This window comes from Selaginella moellendorffii, unplaced genomic scaffold (assembly GCF_000143415.4).
Source record: "Selaginella moellendorffii unplaced genomic scaffold, v1.0 SELMOscaffold_0, whole genome shotgun sequence".
Taxonomy (NCBI): domain Eukaryota; kingdom Viridiplantae; phylum Streptophyta; class Lycopodiopsida; order Selaginellales; family Selaginellaceae; genus Selaginella; species Selaginella moellendorffii.
In genome coordinates this window covers 2,622,416-2,636,806 of record NW_003314261.1, presented here as the reverse complement: position 1 = coordinate 2,636,806, position 14,391 = coordinate 2,622,416, and the positions used below count along the sequence as shown (strand labels likewise).

The 14,391-nt window shown below is 49.5% G+C and overlaps 5 protein-coding genes across 7 annotated transcripts; 3 read left to right on the top strand and 2 right to left on the bottom strand.

Moving 5' to 3' along the window:
* Window positions 1–182: 182 nt before the first annotated feature.
* On the bottom strand, window positions 183–1,742 carry LOC9662975 (sphinganine C4-monooxygenase 1). Its single transcript, XM_024672796.1, has 2 exons — window positions 1,271–1,742; window positions 183–932 (listed from the first exon to the last, which is right to left on the bottom strand). Exons 1-2 carry the CDS (start codon window positions 1,496–1,498, stop codon window positions 381–383), a joined length of 780 nt encoding a protein of 259 aa, XP_024528564.1. The 5' UTR covers window positions 1,499–1,742; the 3' UTR covers window positions 183–380.
* Window positions 1,743–1,804: 62 nt separating this feature from the next.
* Window positions 1,805–3,525, top strand: LOC9641744 (mitogen-activated protein kinase homolog NTF3). Its single transcript, XM_024672786.1, has 2 exons — window positions 1,805–2,731; window positions 2,792–3,525. Exons 1-2 carry the CDS (start codon window positions 2,309–2,311, stop codon window positions 3,476–3,478), a joined length of 1,110 nt encoding a protein of 369 aa, XP_024528554.1. The 5' UTR covers window positions 1,805–2,308; the 3' UTR covers window positions 3,479–3,525.
* Window positions 3,526–3,612: 87 nt separating this feature from the next.
* Window positions 3,613–4,990, top strand: LOC112345621 (translation initiation factor IF-2-like). Its single transcript, XM_024672770.1, has one exon. The coding sequence runs from the start codon at window positions 3,625–3,627 to the stop codon at window positions 4,894–4,896; it is 1,272 nt and encodes a 423-aa protein (XP_024528538.1). The 5' UTR covers window positions 3,613–3,624; the 3' UTR covers window positions 4,897–4,990.
* A 7-nt stretch (window positions 4,991–4,997) lies between these two features.
* On the top strand, window positions 4,998–7,682 carry LOC9662974 (transcription termination factor MTERF4, chloroplastic). Of its 3 annotated transcripts, XR_002992104.1 has the most exons (8): window positions 4,998–6,099; window positions 6,151–6,315; window positions 6,363–6,461; window positions 6,521–6,627; window positions 6,691–6,783; window positions 6,838–7,203; window positions 7,298–7,506; window positions 7,588–7,682. XR_002992104.1 is itself a non-coding variant. In XM_024672753.1 (7 exons), exons 1-7 carry the CDS (start codon window positions 5,014–5,016, stop codon window positions 7,050–7,052), a joined length of 1,704 nt encoding a protein of 567 aa, XP_024528521.1. In that variant the 5' UTR covers window positions 4,998–5,013; the 3' UTR covers window positions 7,053–7,113. The 3 variants fall into 3 exon arrangements, 2 of the variants coding, with proteins under 2 accessions (XP_024528521.1, XP_024528510.1); XM_024672753.1 differs by lacking the exons at window positions 7,298–7,506; window positions 7,588–7,682 and having other exon boundaries at window positions 6,838–6,912; window positions 6,974–7,113; XM_024672742.1 differs by lacking the exons at window positions 7,298–7,506; window positions 7,588–7,682 and having other exon boundaries at window positions 6,838–7,271.
* Window positions 7,649–10,150, bottom strand: LOC9662973 (DELLA protein RGL3). The gene has a single exon (XM_002960202.2). The coding sequence runs from the start codon at window positions 9,831–9,833 to the stop codon at window positions 7,893–7,895; it is 1,941 nt and encodes a 646-aa protein (XP_002960248.1). The 5' UTR covers window positions 9,834–10,150; the 3' UTR covers window positions 7,649–7,892.
* Window positions 10,151–14,391: the final 4,241 nt, after the last annotated feature.

Genomic DNA, 14,391 nt, shown 5'->3' with positions numbered 1-14,391 from the left:
GTGTCAGGTAATTCACCATATAACACCGCCAAACACTACTTTATTTACGTGGTGGTCCAAAGCGGACAATAGGGATCAAACCAGGTGTCAACTCTTTGCTGGTCTCCTTTACACGTATACCGGTTGTTGGATCGATTCTCATCCCCCACATTTGACCGGTCCACAATAGGCAAGGGTATATCCCAGAAAACTTCAAATGCAAATCCATCCATGTAACTCTTTAGGCAGAAAGTCCATTTTGTTCTATACAAACGCTGCGTTTCTCCTCAAATCTCTTCCTCTCGTCAGCGAAACCACCACTCTCTGATAGAATTTACAGTGCCTGATATGATCTTGGCCGGGACGAGCGAGCTCACAACTCCGATGATGTCCGTGTCGTTCTATTCCTTGAGCTTGAGCGGTCTGGCCTCGAATCCCCCCTCGGCTCTCTCCTCCAGATTAAACGGCATATGAGTCCCCAGGATCTTATCCCACATCACGAAGAAAGGCTGCGAGAAGTTATACTTGGTGCCGAAGAGCTGGTGGTGGATGTCGTGGTAAGCAGCGTTGTTCCGGAAGATGGTGTGGAAGGGATTCCCCGGGATCATGATCCCGCAGTGATCATCCACCGTCTTGATCGTCGCGAACGAGAAGAAGAAGACCGCTGTTCGTGGTGTCATACCCGAGGCGAGAAACGAGAGCGCGCCCCCGACCGTGTCGAGCAAGAGGCCCTCGAGAGGATGGTTGTAGAGGGCGCCGAAAGCGTAAGGCACGACGAGTCGGTGGTGGTGAGAGTGGACGTGACGGTAGAGGAACTTGTTGACATGCATCAGGCGGTGGACAAAGTACTGCCAAGTATCCATCACCAGCATCGCAACCACGAACTGGAAGAGTTGCATCGCCAGCGGTGGCTGGACGGGATTTTTATCGTCGCTCGGCTTCTGAGACGTGATCTGCAAAGAATAAGGTTGAGTGTTAGAACTATCGGGGAAAAAAAAACTAACTTTGCAGTACCAGATCAAGGACAAGAAGCTAACCGAACTTTCAAGAGTTTGAAATAAAGCAAAAAACTCCATCCAACTCGCTAAGTCTACCGAGAAACTCCACCACAACTTTATCTAAGTAGCGGAAGTTTTGACCCAAAAAAAAAAAGATTTGGACAGGAAAAAAAAATCGTTCGGAAAAACAGTACTTTCACGAAACGAAACACTAACGAGAATGGCCAGGAATTTGACATCAAACGACAACGAACGCTACCTCACATTTTCCACAAAAGAGATAGAGATCTCACCGAGAAGAGCAAAATCGCCATCGACGCTTGAATTCCCTGCTGGAGCAGCACGCCTTTGATGACTGTCGGCATAGTCACCAGATTTCTGCTACTTTCCTTGCGTGAGTGAAGCCTCAAGTGATCCAGCGGCGGCAGCAAGTGGTAAAAACCGGCATAAACCCAGTAGACCACCAACGGCAGCACCGTTCCCATCAATTCATCGCTTGCATAGCCTTCCCAGAACACCATTCTTGCTGAAAATCCTTGAAATTCGTCACAAATCCCTCCGCCTCGCCCCCAAATTCTAAAAGCCCCGCTCTAGGCGCTGTTCATCGATTCGCGATATCCGTGCTCGCGGATCGCCCAAGAACACACCTAGCATTGCCTGCCTGCGGGTCGCATCGATCTTGTAGGAGTAAAATTGCAGGCTCTCAGCTCCAATACCACGCGCATCCTTCTCCCCACAGCGAAGAACCCTAGAGGAGGTCAAGAAAGAGAGGTTAAACCAACTTATTTAGATTGTCTGTTTAACTAACGCAACACCCAACAAGTCCAAGGCTCGAAGCCGGCGAGCGTTACGCCCATCCGTCGATTCCCGTTCCTTTGGTGCTGCGTCCCTAGGGTTTCTTTCTCTCTTCTTCTTCCATCGCCCGCTCGCCTCGCCATAGCTAGGGCTCGCCGATCTCTCCTCTCCCCCGGCGCATCCTGGCGCGACCGATCTCCTCGCCTTGTCGTGGCGCGAATTGGCGCGATGCAGCAGCATTTCGACCGCGGTATGCCGGCCGTATGATCGTCACTCTTCCTTGTTCGTTCCGGGCATTCTTGGGGGGCTACATTTGTCCCACAGCGTGTTGAATCCCCGCTCGGCAAATTTTGGAAGCATCACGAATCCAAATCCAGAGCAAGCAACAAAGCTGGTTTTTATATTCGAGAATTTCTTCTTTACTGGGAGCTGGATCCATCGTTGAGAGAAAAGAGAGATGCTGGAATCCACTCGGGCAGCGGCATTAGCGAGCAGAATGGACTCTCCTCCCCGAGCTTGTAAGTGTTAAATTCCCCATGGCTCAAAAGGTAGATCCTCCCGGTGGCATTGCTCATCCCGGCAAGCACTACTACATGCTCTGGCGCAGCTTGTTCGAGATAGATCAGAGGTATGCGCCGATCAAGCCGATTGGCAAGGGAGCTTACGGCGTTGTGTGCTCGGCCACAAACTCCGAGTCTGGCGAGAAGGTGGCGATCAAAAAGATTACCAACGCGTTCGAGAACACCACGGACGCGCGGAGGACTCTGCGAGAGATCCGGCTTCTCCGCCATCTTTACCACGAGAACATAATTGGGATCAAGGACATCATGAAGCCGGTGGGAAGATCGTCATTCAACGATGTCTATCTCGTCTACGAGCTCATGGACACGGATCTACACCAGATCATCAGATCCTCGCAGGCATTGACGGATGATCACTGCCAATACTTCATCTATCAGGTACGTAGCGAGCGAAAAAGCTCCTTTTGTTTCAAAGTGCTAAGAGCTCGTTTCAAGCAGCTGCTACGAGGACTGAAGTATGTCCACTCGGCTAATGTTCTTCACCGGGATCTCAAGCCCAGCAATCTCCTCCTGAACGCGAGCTGCGATCTCAAGATCTGTGACTTCGGCCTGGCGAGAACTGGCAGTGACAAGGGCCAGTTCATGACCGAGTACGTTGTCACGCGGTGGTACCGAGCTCCGGAGCTCCTGCTCTCGTGCGAAGAGTACACGAGCGCGATCGATATGTGGTCAGTGGGCTGCATCTTTGCGGAGCTGCTGGGCCGGAAGCCAATCTTCCCGGGCAAGGACTACATCCACCAGCTCAAGCTCATCATCAACACAATTGGATCGCCCGAGGAGGACGACCTGCAGTTCATCCTGAGCAACAAGGCCAGGAGCTACATCCGCTCGCTGCCGTTTGCTCCAAAGATCCCGCTGGAGCGCCTCTATCCGAGAGCCAATCCACTGGCGCTCAACCTCATCGACCAGATGCTCGTGTTTGATCCGAAGAAGCGGCTCACGGTCACAGACGCGCTGGAGCATCCGTATCTCTCGATGCTCCACGACGCGGCGCTGGAGCCATCGGCATCCGCGGCGTTTGAGTTTGATTTCGAGGATGAGGAGCTCCGAGAGGACGCGCTAAGAGAGAAAGTATGGAACGAGATGTGTTACTACCACCCAGAGGCTACCAATGAGTATAGCTAAAAGAACAAAGAGAAATAGAAAACATCAAGAACTTCCAGGTCTCAAGAGCCCTAACTGTTGTCCGACGTGGCGTGACAGCGCGGATGACCCTGCTGACGTGGAATGGATAGCATTAGGGTTTCTTGTTATTTATCTTCTCTTGATCGATGGTGGAGGAGCTCGATTTCGATGTGGAGATCGGCAGCGCGGGCATTGGCGGCGACGAGGATTTCGATGAGGAGTACGAGGATCTCTACGACGATGTAAATGTAGGGTTCTTTCCCCAGGAAGCGGCTGCTCCTCCAGCTCGTCCAGCGCCATCGCCAGTAGCGGCAGCGCCAGGGAAGGGATCTGGTGAGCTCTACCCCAGGGACGAGCAGGACAGGACGACAGCGCCGGCTAGGGTTAATGCGGCGCCAGAGAGTTTCAGCAAGGATGAAGATCCTCCCATTGCCACTGGCGAGAGCGCTGCTCCAGCAGCTCCTATCGATTCTTCGCCAGGGATTCTCGCTCGGCCGCCACCGCAGCAGCAGCAGTTCGTGGATGCGAATGCGAAGGCGGGGATTTTCATCTCGGAGCTTCACTGGTGGACGACAGACGCCGATCTGGAGGCCGCGCTGGCGGATTTCGGGCGGCACAAGGGGCTGAAATTCTCCGAGGAGAGAGCCAGTGGCAAATCCAAGGGCTACTGCCAGGTTGAGTTCTACGATCCACTCGCGGCCCAGCAATGCAAGGAGCAGCTCAATGGCAGGATTTTCAATGGGCGCCCTTGCGTCGTCCAGTACGCCACGCCCCAAGTCCTCAAGCAAGTAAACGCGAAGAGCCAGAGCCAGAGCCAGCCATCGCAAGCAGCGCAAGCTCCACAGCAAGGCCAGGCCGGGAAGAAAAATAGCGGCGGTGGCGGGGGTGGTGGCGGCGGTGGTAGAGGACGAGGACGCGGCCGTGGTGGTGGTGGTAACAATGGACAACTTCCGCTAGGAGGAATGGGGCTGTTTGGCGATCCGGGCTTTGTTCCTCCGATGAGACCGGGCATTTTCGGGATGGGATTCATGCCGCGGGGTCCTGCGTATCCGATGCACTACCCGGGCGTGCCGCCGCCTCACGTAAATCCAGCGTTCTTCGGACGGGGCGGAGCAAACGGGCACGCGATCGCGAATGCTGGAGGGTGGAGTAGCGGCGGATGGGAGGAGAGCGAGCGGGGCGGCGGTGGCGGGTATGGTTTCGAGGACGAGGATGGCCGAGGTAGCGGCAAAGAAACCGGCAAAGCTTCGCGGGATCACAAGGATGGAAAGGATTTGGATCGCGAGAAAGAGAGGCAGCAACACAGGGACAGTAGAGATCGGGATCACAACGCTAACAAGCCCAGCAGCCATAGCTACAAATCGAGAGAGAAAGGAGAGGATTATAGCGACGAGTATAGCAAGAGGCGGCGCCACTGACAATGCTTTGCGAAGATCATCTATGGTGATCGATACTACTACTAATTTTTTCGTTTGGCGTGAGTATCGCAATCGACTGGTTATAAACCCTAAATCCTCGCATATTTTCAATGTGCCATGGCGGTCCCTCGCCTCCTCGACTCTTCTTGCGCGGCCCTAGCCAATGGCGTCTTCCAGCGCTCGTTCTTCCGTCGATCGAGAGGGATAGCGGCTTGTTCGTTTCGATCCAGGTATTCCTTGGCAGCTGCTGCTGCTGCTGCCGCGGCGCCGAAATCCAAGAAGGAGCGCAATGTCCCGACGCTTCTGGAGATCGAGGCGCTGGCGGTGGAGGAATCGCAATCGCCGCGGCTGGAGAGGGGCCAGGTCGTGAATGCGCTGCTTGCGCTGCTGGAGCGCCATGGGATTCCTTCACGGTACGCTTTCGAAGTTCTCAGGCACGCCGACAAGATTATCAGCGGCTTGCAAGAGGAGCAAGAAGATGCTACATTGTCCGATACGCACGATCCGCGCAGCAATCTTTCTTCCCAGGCACCGAGAGCTGCCGAGAGCGGCGTCTCTACAGTGCTGGCCCGTGCCGAAGAGAAGAATTTCTCCAAGCTGGTTTCCTACTTCCACAAGCTCGGGATCAAAGCCTCGGACGTGTCAAAGGTGATGCCGTTCGTTCTAGAGTCGGGCGTAGAGCCAGTGGACACAATGGTGGAGTTTCTCCAAGGCGTTGGTGTCAAGTACAACTCCTTGGCTAGAGTGATCGCGGCGTGGCCCAAGATTTTCCACCATCACCCCAACGATCTAGCTCCCGCTGTCGTGGTACTCAACCGGCTCGGTTTCACGTCCATGAGCCTCTCGAGTTTGGTGGCGAGAGCTCCACAGCTGCTCTCGAGAAGCGCGGATGATCTCACTCAGTGTGTCACGTACATGGCAAGCATTGGCTTGTCTCGCAGAGACACGGAAAGGCTTGTCAACCGGTATCCATCGGTTCTCATGGATGGGGAAAAGCTGAAAAGCCTGGTAACTTATCTGGAAAGCATTGGAGTTCGGCAAACCAGCATCGGACGGATCATCTCCAGAAAGCTTTCTCTTCTCGAGACGGACGCTCAGGGTCTGGCTCCCCTGGTCGATTTTCTAAAGAGCACCAACGCCACCGCCGACGACATCAATAAGATTCTCTATTTGTATCCAGGACTTCTGGGATACAGTCATGAGGTGAGAAGCTCTGCCATTTTCTCTAGTAATCACCCTGAGCTTGATTCGCAGGCCCTTTGCCGAGTAGTGTCTTCTCTCGAGAATCTGGGCGTGCCACCATTGTTGATGGGAAAACTGCTTAGAAGACACCCCCGACTGCTGACGATCAAGCATGACATGCAGGAGAGAGTTGAGTTTCTCTTCAGCTTGGGCCTAGTGCGCAAGGACCTTGGCAAAGTGAGTATAGTTTCTTTAAAGTATCTGTGCTGTCGAAAGTATTGCAGGTTTTGTTTAAAGCTCCGCAGCTGATGACTCTTCACATCAAGGACAACATGATACCGACCGTGCGCTTCCTTGCGAGTCTCGGTGTTGATGTCGTCAGGGTTTGTGCAGTCATTCGTTCACGTTTCCATCTACCTAACGGATTTTCAACATTCTCAAGGTTATGCGGTCCAAGCCAATGGTTCTGGGCTTGAACGTGGAAACCAAGATCCGTCCGAACCTCAAGTTCATACAAAATCTAGGCATTGACTCGGAAAGCATCGGCAAGTAAGCAGCACTTTGCCGGGCCCTTGCTTGACTTCTGAATAACTTTCCTCTCGTGATGACAAGGGTGCTCAGCCGATGTCCTCATTTGCTGACTTTGAGCATCAACAAGAAACTACAGCCAACTGTGTGCTTCTTCCTCGAACTTGGATTTCAAAGGCAAGTGTTACAACAAAATCTCTTCGTTCTTTATTTGTGTGGTCCTGCATGCAGAAAGGAAATTGCCGACATGGTGAAAAGATTGCCATCGCTCCTGGGCTTCAGCATCGCGACGCTTCTGGTTCCCAAGTACGAGTTTTTCATGAAAGCCATGCATCGGCCTCAGCGCGAGCTCGTTCATTTCCCTCAGTTCTTCAGCTACAGCCTCAACAAGAGGCTCATACGCCGGTTCGAGCGTCTGGGGAAACACTTTCACGAACAGGGTCTGAGTAGCGTGTATAGCTGTAGTGACTTGGTTTTCGAGGAGAGGTTCGCAGAATTTTTGAAAAAGTCCAAGTCGCCCGAGAGCAACACCAGGGATTGTAAGCAGCAAGGAGCCATGTGAAGCTTTGCGAGCGGGCACACGCCATCAACGTCAAGGTCCAAGCACAGCATCTTCAATCCTCGTTTATTACGCTCTCATTCAAACGCTGACATTTGTTTTCGCTTGCATTTGTCTAATGCTTTCTTCCAGGGCCCGTGGCAGGAAATTAAGACAGCTTTGCGTTGTTGCTGTCGTCGCCGGCCCTTGCTGCTGTCAGGGAACATGAAACGGATCTTCGAGCCACTGCTGTTAAAGTCGGCAGCTACAGCGTTGCTGTTGCTGCTCGGAGCCAGAGTAGCCAGGATGGATCATCTTATTTTAGCGGGGAGTGAATTATATAGAGTTTACAACAGCAACAGGTACACTATATTTCTTCTCTCTTCTCCTTAGCCGCTCACTGACTGACTCGTTTTCTTTTCCTGGTTTCAACTCTCAACCAGGTGTCCGATCCATTGACTGCCGACATGTGTCACACAGCAACCTGTAGCAAAAAACCGGATCGAGCCATTTAACTTCGACGGATTACTTTTTCGGACAGACTCAAGCCTCCCCCAGAGCTAGCAGCCAGGCACAGCACGATATACAGGGAAAGCATCCACAGCCCAGTGCGCAGCAGCAGCAACTTCTGCTAGAGATAATATCGAGATACTATTAAGGCGCCGACAAAGTCTTGCCCGAGATGTTGGAGAGTCCGACAACGACACCACCGAAGAAGAACAGTGGCCCGAAATTCCGGGCGTCGGCTTTAGCAGCACTCCCAGGCCGACGCAGCGACCAGGGGCCGACTGTGCCACCCAAGCGTGAGGCAGCCATCTTTCTCCTCCACCCGGTATCCGTCACCCGAGAAGAGCGTGAGTAGCATGTTGGCCTGCTTGAACGCGTTGGAGCCGAGATACAGCGGCTGGAAGCCCGACCTCGCCATCCGGATCCGCCACTGCGTCAGCGTCTCATGCCGCTCGGTCCGCGCGGCACCCTCGCAGGCAACGATGTTACCAATCTCCTGTCCCAGGTACGTCTCGGCTACCATCTGTTCCACACTCCCGGGAGCTAAGTTGCAGGCCTCGAGCGAGTCGAACATGGTGGAGTAGTAGTGGAGTGCCGCCATGAAGCGCTCCATGAACACCGGACTGTTGTGATCGGCGTCCTGCTCCACCAGCGTCACGATCTTCGGCTTCAAGTTACGTACCAGCCGGAGAACCTCGTCGATAGGACTGGACCGACGGCCTCCGCCACCATTGCCGCCAGCCGCCGGATTCCCCCCATCCGACGGCTCCTCGACGAGCGCTTTGTGCATCTGGAACACCGAGTTGACGGCCACAGCCTCGCCGCGACGCACGGTAAGCATCCAGGGCTGGACGTCGTTGAGCCGCGCGGCAACCACGCCGTGGAACGCAAAGTCGACGTTGACAGAGTCGGCGAGCTGCGCGAGCTTGAGACCGATCTCATGGAGGAGGTCGTGGCGGTGGGGCTGCGGCGGGCCGATGCCGGTGAGGCGGAGCGTTGGCGGACCGCCGGGGCGGAGGGCCAGCGCCTGGATGAGAGCCGGCCACTGGAGGCCATACTGGAGGTCCAAGTCCACGACGTGGACGCTCTTGTGGCCCTCGAGCGCTTCCAGGATGGCCTGGTTGGCGGTGAAGTGCGCGAACTTGAGGTACGGACACGTCTCGTAGAAGTGGAAATGTAGGATCTCATCCATGGCGCCGTTGTTGGTGTTTCCAGGATCGCTGCTCTCTTCTTTGAATTGCTGCTGGCGCTGCTGCTGCTGCTGAGACTGGTGGTGATGATACTGGCGATCTCCGCCACCATTGTAGCAGCTGTTTTGGATCCTCCTCGAGAGGGCCTCCACGAACTGGGTGGCGACGCGAGCCATGGCGCTGCTGCTGCTGCTGGGGTGCGCGACGAGTATCCGGAGCTGCGCCACCATGTCGCCGGCGGCGGCGAGGTCCCCGCGCTGGACGGCGTTTGCGCAGGCGAGCAGGAGGTGGACGAGGCGGACACCGCTCAATTCGTCGCTCTCCTGGATGGTGGGCATGGCGGCGGCTGACGTCATACCGCCGGCGGCATGTGGCGGTATGCCGTGGGGTGACGTCGACGAGGACGAACCTGATGCCGGCCTCGGTGTGGTGGAAGCAGCAATTTGCGAGTGAGATGCTACTACTCCTACCTCGTTCTTGCTGAGATCCATCTGGTCGGCGTAGAGCACGTTTGGATTGAAGGCGGCGCCGTAGCCTTGCTGCTGGTGCGGCGGCGGCGGCGGTATACCGCCGAAATCCAGGTGCTGCTGTTGCTGATGAGTGATCGTGGTGACCACCGATTCCATATCGGAGGACGAGGTAGCGGTGGGCTGCTGCGGAACGAGCTCGTCCAGCATGCCCTCGATCCAGCTGACCAGATCCGACGGGTTGTAGTGGACGGTGTCTTGTGCCAGGATATCCGCGGGCGCCGCCGCCCCTAGCAGGCTGTCGAGCTCCTCGATCCGCTGCGCGACGTGGGTCAGATCGCTGGCCCGCACATTATAGCCGGCGTGCGCGAGCAGCTCGTCCATTCCCATCGCCGATTCCTCCTCCTCCTTCCACTGCATCATCGGCTGCTGGAAATCGCCGCCACCGACGCTGGGCTGCGGTCCTACCGGGATCATCCGGCTCTTCCTTTCGTAGACCGCCTCGAGCATATCCATATCCTCCATTCTCTCGCTCGCTCCTGCTATGATCGAGAGTTTTCCTCTATCTGGGTCGATTCAAACCCGCGGTGTGAGGCGCGGTGCTGGATCAGAGGCCAATTGGGTGCTGGAATTCGCGGAGGGATTTCGTCTCCTCTGCGCCGATGACGACCGAGTGGCGCGCGATGGTAGCGGAGAGCGAGAGGACAGAGAAGAAGGGATGGGAGAGTGGGAGTGAGCGGTGGTGGAGATGGTGGTGCCGTGGTGGCTCCGTCGCCCTCCTCCTCCTCGCTAAGCAATCGCCTTGGATCATCCCCTCAACCTAGGTGTTTTCGACACGCATTTTACCCGCGCAATGGAGAAAATATGGAAAGTAAAACACGTCCTTCCACGGGGGAGTGTTTGGGCATCCAGTAAAAAATTTGGCCCAACTGGCATAGGCATCCGCAACAGTGGCCGTGAAGGCGATGGCCGCCACCAAAAAATAAGATTAACAAGACATTTTAGCGTTAAATCGTTTGTTTGGTTTTGCGGCCTTGTGAATAGTCTTGATTCCGCGAACGAGGATTGCCAAAGATGCTTGTTAGCATGCATCCAAACCCCATTCTTCTGGATCGAAAGCATATAAAATTTCACGATCAGGCAAGTTGATCGACTACAGTTTTACTGTTGTAATGTTCTCCCGGCCGAAGATTTAGCAATCGCTTCGGCCACGATGTTTGAGCCGCAGCCGTACGACTCGGACATCGCCCGTCCCTTACCCGTCTACACGTCGTATTCACACGTGGCGCCCTGCTGTGCATCAGAAGCCATTAAATGCGCGGTGAGGACCATAGTGTCCGTACCACTACTACTCCGGGAAAATCAATCGGTGATGTCACCCGTAAAAATGCCGCTGACATCGAGTAACTGCTTAGGGTTAAGTAGTCATTTGCACTGAACTGATGATACGCATGCTATCGGGTTGCTGGAGTCTCGTTGTCAATGGGGGCAATGGTCAAGATTTAGGCTCCAGTGTGGGGCATCCCTAAAATTCGATACGGCAGGATGGAAGAAGGTTGTCATGAAAACCATACAATAAAATCAAGGCCGATAATAAAAAATTTTAGCATACTCTTCTTGCACATGCTGGCCATGCAAAGCTCTGACGACGTTCATGGTTGTACCGTGGCCCATACCGTACTTCTCCTCTAGTCGCATGCGTCGGGAAAAGAAAAGAAGAATCTACGGCATCAAGTGGCACACGGGTGGACCACTGTGATTGGCCCAGGCTTTGAGCCAGTCACGGCCTGTGGGTCTTGACTGGCTCATTGGGCGTGGGGCCCTAGAGCGTTGTACGAACAGACCCAGTTTCCTCCACTCTCTTTTCCGTGGGGGTCCATGGCCACGAGCAGGAGACCTTTAAGCTTTAAAGAAAAATTCGTAAGGTTTGATTTTGTCTCCCAAGCTTGTAGACGCTTGAGTTGCATGTTAACGTAAAGAATAGAGAAGTCCAGAACACCTACTTTAGAATGTGGGATTCACAGACTAAAGAGATCACTGGGTATCAGTATTTTTCTTATGTCCCAGATCTTTGGGAAAATGTGTTGGAAGATCGGTGGCCAGTCTTCAGCAGCAGCCTTTTGGCCAGCCAGCACAAGTCATCCAACTCCAAATTCTTCCAATAATATGAAATAGTTTTTTTTACTTAGTAATTAGTGCTATAAAGGTTTTGAAAATTAGTAATTATTTATAATCTAAATATATTATCAGTTAAGTATATACTTTAAACACATTCTAAGTTAACCGGCAATAAGGGCCCTTTAGGTTACTTCATATCATTCTTCCCTTTGGAGCTATAGCAAGTTCTTAACAATCTAGACTAAATCATGACATTATTCCTTTGAAGTGAAGAAGTAAAGTATGTTTACACTTTGGTGATGTCAAAGTAGCTCCTAGAGATTGATGTTAAGAAAGTTAATTTAGCTAACATTCTTGCTCAAATGTTGGTGAAAACATGTTATAAAACAACTTAGGAGTTGTTAATTTAGTGGAATAGCTATTCTATAGATAAGGCTATGTGGAAAATTGAAAATGACATGAAAAAAGTGTTTCTAAAGTTCATTATAACTTAGATAACAATCCCAAGGAAGAGGAGAATTGTAGTTGTATTACTATATAATTTGAGCCATTGCTTTATTCACATTCTGTTGTTCCATGACTGTATTGTCATATGAGAAAGTTGTATTGTTTTCTTTCTTTTATGGTTACTTATTATATTATTAATATTATCATTTACACATTTTTTCTCCATGACCATATGTCTTGGACTCCCTTTATGTGAAGCTCCCAAGGCTGTTGTCTAGGGCTGGTTTATGAATGAGGGGAAAATGACATGAACCACAAAAATATTTTTAAAATATTCTATAACTTAGATGATTTATGGTTGGGAAGTTAGCTTAAAATCCACTCCTTATTCATTCCATTGATATCAGAACAACATGTTCTTTTAAGAATGTTCTTTTGGGAATGGTGGAGGAGCAGAATATTAATATTGATGAAAAGTGTGGCATCAGTGATAATGGTCATGACAAGGAGGAGACTTTTTGATAATATCATCTTGAGGCAAGGATGTTATATTATTGAGGTTTAAAGTGACATCAAGAATGTGAAGGATTCTGTTAATTTCATTAAGGATTTTCTACTTCAAATGGACGTTTAAAGTTTGAATCAATCCATTATCTGTGATTACCATAGGTACATCAAACATGCTATAGAATGGAAGTTATCACTATATGTTTGCAATAACAAAAAGTTTTATTATTAATTATAGTTCTGAGAATGTTGTTAGTTTCAGAACCCTTCTAATGACAAGATGAAAATTGATTTTTTTTATGATGAAGCTTATGGGCTATCTTTCTTCATAGTTCAAAGTTAATCCAAAATTGACTTCTTAGAGTGATTTGATAAAAGATTCCATGCTCTGTTTATCAAGAAGTTTTAAAATGTTGATCTCATGAACTATTTCCTAAAGATCAGATAAAGGACTTTGCCTTTAGATGCATATATTTACAAGTTTTATGATTTTTGCTTTTAAGTCTCACATGCATCTATAATAAGTTATGGTGTTAAAATTTTAAGCTAAGTGGATGTGCAATAGAATGTTAAGAAGGATTTTCTAGCAGCATTGATGCTATCATTAACATTAAGATCCTTTTTGCCAAAACCACTAATCAATTTAGTTAACTCTAATGGTCAACAAAAGGCTTCTTTGTTACTAATTAAACAAATAATATCAAGTCAACCACCTTTTGGGCTAGGTCATGTTACCCTCCTAGGTTCTCCCTTTCCCTTGCTTGTCAAATTAAATTCCAAACATTTGGTCTATTAAATTTTAGTACCACTCTGTGATCCTCCCTTTTTGGAGTTGATTTTGCTACTCTAAACTTAAAGTCTAATCTTTTGGTTCTTTATTTTTATAATTAATTCTTTTTAATTGATTTTGGCAATCTAACTATAGTGCAGTCTGCTGAGAAGTTATCAATTGCCATGGAGACACTAATCAAGTGTTAGCAAAAAATTCCTGCAGCCAAATACTATTCATTTCCATACATTTGATCTTTCATATACTACTTCATAAACACTTGTAACACATTTTTTTATCTCTCCCAACCCCTCCAATGAAGCTACATATAAAGGATCAACACTTCAATACCACTATTAAGACTTTGATCATCTTGTAGAATTTACTTAGAGAAAGAAAGATATAATGCAAGGAAAGAAGAAAATGAGAAAGAAAAGAGGAAAACTTAAATGAACAATTTATCTTACTTTTATATGTTTTTGCCTATATCATCTCTTCTATAACATATTGAAATTACTCATATTACTCATAACACATGATCACAACAACCAACATTCCGAAACTCAACCAAAGTATTGTGATAGATTTAAATTGAAGAGGAAAAGGACTTGGAAGAGAGGAAAATAGTTTAATTAACATCACACCATTTCTAATCCATTGTCAAATTCACTAGCTCAAACCAAGGAAAGATTAAAATTGATGAAGGTATTTTTGTATAGAGACAATATTGAAAGTGATACTATAACAAATTCTAAATACTTTCACTTCTACTAGCTTAATCTAATATTTGGTGAGCTTAAAAGAGATTTATCGACCATCTATCATTTCAGCATAACTTGGATGTTGTTCTAGTTGAAAAAAAAATGCCATGAGAAATTGCAAATTTCCAATTGATGAAGTTTACATTGATATCACTATTGTCTAAAATTTAAAAAGAAACATTTAAACTAGAAGACTGAAGATGAATAATGATATAGAAAGGTTTAGAAATTTAAGAAGAAGGAATGGAACCAACAACCCTTAATTGGACTGGATGTTCATATTTATTGGAAGTACATCTGCAACATCTATTGTACAAGTATGAGGACAAATAAGAATACTATTTCTGAAGTTGATTTGCACCTCCACAATACATATAAAGGTGGTTTTTAATCCATTGTCATTTCACGTTGAAAAGACACTATTGAGAATTGACTAATTTTCATTAGAATTGTGTTTTTCTCATATGTTAATTGTTCTAAG